Source organism: Pungitius pungitius, chromosome 18, assembly GCF_949316345.1.
Source record: "Pungitius pungitius chromosome 18, fPunPun2.1, whole genome shotgun sequence".
Taxonomy (NCBI): domain Eukaryota; kingdom Metazoa; phylum Chordata; class Actinopteri; order Perciformes; family Gasterosteidae; genus Pungitius; species Pungitius pungitius.
The window spans coordinates 5068884-5076687 of NC_084917.1; the positions used below are offsets into that span (position 1 = coordinate 5068884).

The 7804-nt window shown below is 45.8% G+C and overlaps 1 protein-coding gene across 1 annotated transcript; it reads right to left on the minus strand.

Moving 5' to 3' along the window:
- Positions 1-1215: 1215 nt before the first annotated feature.
- Positions 1216-7300, minus strand: tmem38b (transmembrane protein 38B). Its single transcript, XM_037485377.2, has 6 exons — positions 6933-7300; positions 3680-3836; positions 3122-3306; positions 2951-3038; positions 2655-2772; positions 1216-2033 (listed from the first exon to the last, which is right to left on the minus strand). Exons 1-6 carry the CDS (start codon positions 7054-7056, stop codon positions 1785-1787), a joined length of 921 nt encoding a protein of 306 aa, XP_037341274.2. The 5' UTR covers positions 7057-7300; the 3' UTR covers positions 1216-1784.
- Positions 7301-7804: the final 504 nt, after the last annotated feature.

Genomic DNA, 7804 nt, shown 5'->3' on the forward strand with positions numbered 1-7804 from the left:
CTGCTCATTTGGCTTTTCTTGGAGTAGGTATTCAATTGAAGTAACGCTGCAAAATGTTACTGAACACATGAAAAAAGTACATCTACAGGGGGGACTATTTTTCTGCCACGGTGGTTTTGCTCTTTTCGCAAGATTTGTTTCATATCTCTAGAATCATCCTTTAAGTCAAATGAATGATGAGAAGCAAATTAAGAAGCTACAACAAAACAGAGTCAAACTATCAGGGTCCGAGACCCTGATGGCCTCCCAGTATTTTTCCCAGCTGCCAGTCTGAGGATGTATTTGTGTGTGTGTGTGTGTGCCATGGTCATGTCTATAGGTGTGTGTGTGTGTGTGTGCACAGAGTGTCTTTGCACAGGAAACTGGCAGAGGAGATGTGCCTCAGTCCGAGCAGGTGAAGCACAGGCGGAGAAGGCCGGGGCACGTCAGCGCGGTGGGTTGGGGGGGGGCTGCTCAGTTCAATGAGTAATTGCGGCGGGGGTCACATGGGTCTGGACCTCATTAGAAAAAGCCGTCGTCGCGTCACCTGCCTTCTTATCATGGGAAAACAGCGGCTTATTAATGAGTCGTACAGTTTTTCGGGTCACATAGCTTGCCGTAGGAGTCAGGGAGATCAACGCACACACACACACACACACACACACACACACACACGCTTTCCAATGGAAGCCTGTTCCTGACATGAACATCTGAAATCTGTGGACTTGAGACGCATGAAAGGTGGGAACGTCACCTCCGCCGATATCGCTTTTGATCGTCTTCTCTTATCTCTTCAGCGCCCCCCCAACCTCCATCTGTTCTTAATTTGTATTCACAGGGGGGTGTTTCTGCGGTCTGAGGTTAGAGAGATGAGAATTGGGGGGGGTGGGGGAGATTTGGGGGGGATCTCTCTCTAGCAGCTTTTTTAAAGAGGCTGAGGTATCAATCAGGTGATGTTACAATGATGCAATGTTTCAGCCTATAGTGGAGGTTGCTTCTGGACGCTTATCGGCTAACCAGCAACTAAATATATGTATATATTCATTCATATGATGTAGACTGATGTGCTAAGTAGGAGCCTTCTATGAGGGACTTGAACATTGTAAAATGTGACTAATGATCGGTGGTGAGGTGATATATTGAGCTGGGTCCATGGTCACTGAACTGCATGAATGTGTTTGATAAAGGGACCAGAAATCACAAAAACAACTTCATAGTTCATAAAACCCGTTCAAAAGCATTCACCATGGAAACAGAATACAATAAAAATTGTCTCCTATTTTTTAAATATTTATTGACGAGTGCAGTTGTTTAGTATAAAAAGAATAGAATATCTGAGTTTTATAGAATATAATCTCTTTAACAAAACGTTTTCAAGCATTTCAGAATAGAAAATGTAGCATTTACATGAAGCAGAAGAAAGATAGATATCAATAAATCAGCAGGTGCACAGCACTGTTCCCAAAACACAATCAACACTTTTCACCAAATAAAAATATATGTTCCAAACTAAGCTTAGATTTGTACTACAAGTGTCTAATCAGCCAGAGGATTCGTGAGGTTCACTTCCAACAGCATAAATATCACAGTAGTTTAAGGACGGGGTGATTTATCCCATAATAAGGTGCAGGGCGGGTTGGAGTCAACTAGGATTTCAGCAGTCAGATCTAAATTGCATTCCAAATAAAAGAGAAATATTGTTCGTGTGGGACGAAAACATGCAACGTTTAGGTAACGACGTGATCTGAAATCAGAAATGACTTTGCAACCCTGCGTGGAGGCGCCGTGGGGGGGTCGGAGGCTGACTAGTTTACCTTCTTCTCCGACTCCTCTTTGGCTTTGAGGGACCCGCTTGGTCCCTCGGCCGCGCCGTTCCCACCAATCGCCGCTTTGGTGGCGCTCGTCCCGTTGGTGGCGCCGCGATCGATGCGCGCTTTTTTCACCTCAGCGGCGAGGGCGGCGTAAGGCGAGTGGCCGGCGAAGAGGGCCTTGTAGACGGCCGACTCGATGGCGGCAAACGGTGAGGCGGAGGAGCCCGTCAGCATCATCCTCGCCTGGAAGAGAAGGAGACGAAAGGTGTACAAATTAGGTTTAGAATTTAATAAATGAACTCATCACTTTATTACGAAATTACTACGGAATTTGTCACTTTCTCACAAACGTAATTACGGGGGTGAAGGTATAACATCCCCATCATTGGGAAGGCAAACTAATAAATAGGAGATTCGGAATACTTTGAATCTGATGAAAGGTCTCTGCGTTAGTTTGACGGACGAGACGCGGAGCTGAAAGAATAGGAGTTGAAAGAAGCCACGGCAGATTTATCTTCGCCTCAGTGAGGAGCACAAGTTTCCCAAAAGAGGAGAAGGTGATGCAAGCTGATGAAAATGATGCAAAAGCCCCATTGCTACGGGTAACGCCGCGCTAATGTGAGTCACCACAGCTCAAGATTAAAAAAAAATAAAGAAAAAAAAAAGGCAGATGGAATAAGGTCATTTAGACGACGGGACGCCACCGATTTTGGAGGGATACGCGTCACCAAAACGTTCTATACAAGTAATAAATGTGTTTTTTCACAGGCCAGCAAATGCAATGCAGCAGTATCGCTACTTCCACGGACATTTATTCTCTCTCTCTTTCTCTCGGTTCTTTCGGGTGTGGGCTCCACATCTGACCTTGTTGGCGACGGTGAAGACGGTGTAGACGAGCATCAGGTGGTGCGTCTGGACAGGCAGGTAGTGGCTCTGCTGCAGAGCGAACAGCACGGCTCCGATCAGGGTGATCTTGGTGGGGCTTAAAAAGACACGCGATGAGAGAGCGGTTACGAGATCATATATACGATCGACACATCTTGAAATGGTCGAATGCACAAATGAATGACGTCACATTATAACGCTGCCTAACCTTGATTTTACATTACTCTGACATTTTAGTGAAAATATAGTTTTTGAGGGTCATGCGCAAGACTTACTAGGACATTTTAAGGAACTCATTCGTCTCTGGTTTCCATACACCTCGGACAAGCTGCTCAAAGTTACTTATCAGACCACCGCCGGCACCTAATGGGGGTAAAAAAGGAAAAATCTGGTTGATGCAATAAAACCAAACTAAAATCCTTCTGCAGGCCGCACCGGCTGCCGACCTTTGGCCCACCCGATGGCAATCATAACCAGCAGACTGTCTTTGTATTTGCTGTGTGCCTGGGTGACCCCGCCAAGCACCTTCCACGTCCTGGTCACCTCCTTCATGCCGGACAGCACCAGCCTGAGAGGCAGCAGGGCAGCACAAGAGTACACCAGGTCCACGGGGCAATAGAACACGAGGTACCTGTAGAAACACACACGGCTCGAATGAATAGTACACACACACGTGCGTGCTACGTGTGTGTGTCAACTGCTGGGTGTCAACTGTGTTCATTAGACGTTTTGACAGTATCATCTTCTAGTCTCTGTCAAGGACCTGACTTCACCAGCAGAGGGAGCAGTGTGTTTTGTGAGGGGGGGTGTAATGCGATGTGCCACCAGCAGAGGGCGCCCTATGCTTCATTATCACAAGGTGGGAACCTGACAACAATCTCTGTGTTTTATTCAATATTTTCAACATGTCCCGCTCCCTTTACGAGGAAATTAGTTCCATAGGGCCTTTCGCTCTATTTTCTCTTTTGCAATAGTCTATATTTTTTCAGTCTCAAAACATTTACCAGGTGATCGAAGCGAGCAGAACACTGGTGCTGTTGGACAAAGGTGCGACCGCGGGCTCGGCCAGCATGATGGCAGACAGCACGGCGCCGCCAAAACAGAAGAGCATGGAGCTGAACCAGCAGGCTAAGGGGCTGACTCTGGAGACCTCCAGGGCACCTGCACAAGAGAAGAAGTAGTCTCATCAGCAGGGTCAATGTATCTCAATCGCTGTTGTTGTTTAAACATAATAAGCATTGAATGTAGTTGGCATCATAGTGGAGGGATTTATGTCTCTGTGGATACAAGTAACGAGTTTCCCAACCCGTGGAGCCGTGTCGATATTAACTGGCTAGAGGAGAGTTTGTTAAGCACAGTCACATGACTGCAGGGTTCAAAGTGCAGAGCTGAGGGGTTTGTTGGATCAATGCTCCCTGTGTGTTTCCGCCCTACTCAAACAAACACACTGTGCTCCCTTTTTTCACTGAAACCATTTACACGCTCACTACAAAAAGAGCATGAGCTCCATGCCACTCAAATAGCACGTGGATGCTGATGTTCTCACTCAAAAAGGGAAGGTCAGGTGTTGAGACTCCGATGGAACTTTTACAGGGAGATGGTTTCCAAACGATCAGAAACCCACCAGGGTCGTACTGTGATGTTACGGTTTCACTTCCCTCGGTCGGCCCTGAACCGCCTGCGGCCCCACACAGGATCATGCTGGTAATCTGAGGATTACAGACAGATTATACTCGTGGAGACACACAGGTGAACCAGGAGGATCTGTAACCATCTGCCTCCTCTGCAGACTCCCACCCAAAGAACATATGGGGGTGATGGAGAAGCCGTTCAATGCAGCACTTTTATGAAGTTGTGTACTATTATTAGTTTTTAGATGTGATATTTAGCTATTTTTGAATGGCGCTGATGCTAAAACAGAATGGAAAAACTATTTTCGAATATTATAAGGGCCCATACAACAAAAAATACTTTTATGTAAACGGACACCATTTAAAATCATTTTTCTGAAGTTCCGAGGCCACGTATAAATGACACACCATTGTGTATGGCGTCGTTATTTTGTCAATTCTGTTGCAGCAGTGTGTAAGCAGTAACTCGTTTGTATTCAGATAGGAAGTTCTGCTGTAAAAATTTGCATCAATCTTCTAGAGCACTCTTGTCTAATCGTTTTTTTGAAGTAAGGGATCCTTTTATTGCTTTCCGTTTGTGAATATGAAATAAGTTTGAAACTGTTATTATTCTGTGAAGTCCTCTGATTTGGGGAATAATCATGCTTTATTCAAATAATCTTTTGGCTTAGAGTGATTTAAGCGAGACGTAGAACGTTGCCACAGAGTAAGTCTGCTGTTTGTTACAACTTCATCCACATTTTGTTTTATTTAGATTTGAGCAAACTGCATAGTTTAAAGTATGTGGATTAATTTGATGAGGAAGAAAAATGAAATGAAGAGCGCTTCTTTTTCATTACGTAATAGGCAGATAACCAAATGTTTATTTGTTCTCACTATTCCTTCATTCGGAGATTATATGAAAATGTACTTCACAGTTAACAAATGAGAATAATTATTTGATTTACTTTATTAGTTACACAGCTGGGGAAATTCGCAAATGTGTGTTCAGATCTCCAAAGTTCATGCAAACAGTGCGTTTTTATTGTGTGCACACTCCTCTTACAGTTCATCCTCACTGACCTCACGTCAGCACTTCATCCTCCATCGGCCCCTAAAAACTGTAAAACTATACCAGGTGAAGCATAGCGAATGACAACTGCAGCATAACGCGCACAGCGAGGTGTCAGTGTTAACAGATGTTACAGGGGTTTTTGTGTGCAATTTGATTTTTGCAACAATGACCCAACCGGGCAGTGGTTGTCTTGCACATGAAGCCTCATGTAATGAACGTTTCTAGGTGCCACAGCTAGAAGAGGAGGACGTTTAGACAGACGGTAAATAGTCCCTTTCTCCGCCTCTATGAGATTTAAATCACCAGGCGGTGCTTTGCTTACATTTCACCCTGAAATATGCCACAGTTTGGACTGCTCTGAGCTGCTGGGCTACAGAACAAAGCTTCAGCAGATCCAGATCCTGGTTTTCTGGTTTGCGTCGAAGGAAACACATTTGCAAGTCAAATTTGCAGCAGAATGTCATACCGCTGTTGTTTTAAATCCATTTTTTCCGAGTATCATCCCCTGGTTATTTTGGGCCTGGATCAGGGACCCACTGATCCACTGTCCTCCTGCGCCCTTTACAATCCACCCGTCTGCTGAAAATAACTCGGCAAACTGCGTTCGACGGTCTCGCAAACACACACACGGAGACCAGGAGAGTGCTTTTTAAACCCTCAGGCCGGTGGAGACGAGTTAATATATCGACGAGAGTAAGAAGTGTGGAAGGGGGGTGGGGGGGGGGGGGGGGGGGGGGGGGGGGTGTTCAGTGGCGTTCCTTTCCTTTTTGGGGAAAATAAGAGCTCCAACTTGCTCCCCGAGTGTTGAGCGTATTGTTCTTCATCCCACGGACAGAAAGCAGCAGAGGACTCGGGGTCGAATGGTCACGGGGGCTCAGATGCAACTTCCAAAATAGACTGTGGAATCACACCAGGGGGACTACAATAGCGCGTGTGTGTGTGTGTGCGCGTGCTCCGCTAGGTTTTGTGCGTGTGGAAAGTGGACACCAGTTACAGTCCACCTGTCCCTGTGGCCATTATCTCTGTGACGTAACTCAGCCTTTGGTCTCAGCTGATACAATCAACTGTTGCTCAGCAGCACAACACAAAGCTGAACTCATTTATTATTTATTCACTCGCGTGTATAAATCCCAATATCCGCCACATTTTGCTTTGAGTATCTATCAAATGTGGTGTTTTGCAGTAAATGTAGCTGCTGCTGAACTTCATGCAATCATTGGGACTAGGGCTATTTATCATTTACACCAACCTACCCTCCTAACAGTTTCTAAATAATAGAAACAATGTCAATACGCAAATAAATATGCTTTTTAATGTAGCTTTTAACAACAAAAGACTACACGTTTGAATGGAAATAAAATGTCCTCGTATTTCAAGAAAGGTCACAACAGAAGCAAGGAGGGCTCGAGACAAATAAGACCGATTAGATGTCGTTGTTGTTTTTAAGTGTGTTTTCACTTGTTTTCACCAGCAACACAACACCCCCCAAAAGGTCACGTGGCATTCTGCTTTTTGACCAGGACACCCAGAGGTGGGTTTCCACCAGAACGAAGCAGCGCGTGTCACTCTTACCTGGCTGCTCCCTCAGAGCCATGATGGACACGACGTAGTGCGCCACGTCAAAGTACGGAAACATGGACAAGTTCGCCAGTCCGTGGGACAGCTCGTCCAGGCCCAGCAACCCGAACCAATCCATCACTTTTTCTTCTTTTTTTTTACTAATTAGTATTATCAGTATAAAACTCCTCGATAGTCAAGATGTTCCGAGTGGAGAAAGTGGGCACCGGTCCAACTCGGAGCATCCGGGCTTCCTCCGCCGCTTGTCTCACACCGACGAGTGTCCTCCTCAGCTGGTCTCGTTGATCGCCGCTCGTCGCTTAGCAACGGATCGGTAACGCCAGGCGCGGGTCATGGTCGGTGTTATCCCATCGGGGGGAGGAGGGGGGAGAAGGGGGGGGGGGACGCTGTCATCGGCGGCGATATACCCGGAATTCCTGCTCAGGTTCCTCCGCCATGCCAGTGATGTGGCGGGCGGAGCCGGGGAGGCTTTGTGATTGGAGGAGGGAGAACACGGGAGAGCCAATCACGTGCCGCGGTCTGATAAGGGACCACGTGACGGAGGAAGACGCCGGATGGGTTTGATCAGACTTGTGTAAATATAGTTGATTTTATGCTAATAACATAGTTTTTGTATTGTTGGTGGTCTACTATGTGGTGGGGATATAAACAGTGTTACATACATTACATCTGTTAGAGGGATGGGTGCAGTGGTCTTACCTGATCATGTCATATCGTTGAACCATTGAAAATGTTTACTCAGTGTGTCATGTTCATTTGGCTCTGAAGAAACAGGCTACTTCATGTAGAAAACATCATCTCTTTAGCTTAGCTAAAATAAAAAGCCAACAAATATATAGTAAATACCACTTAGTTTGTTGTCTGAC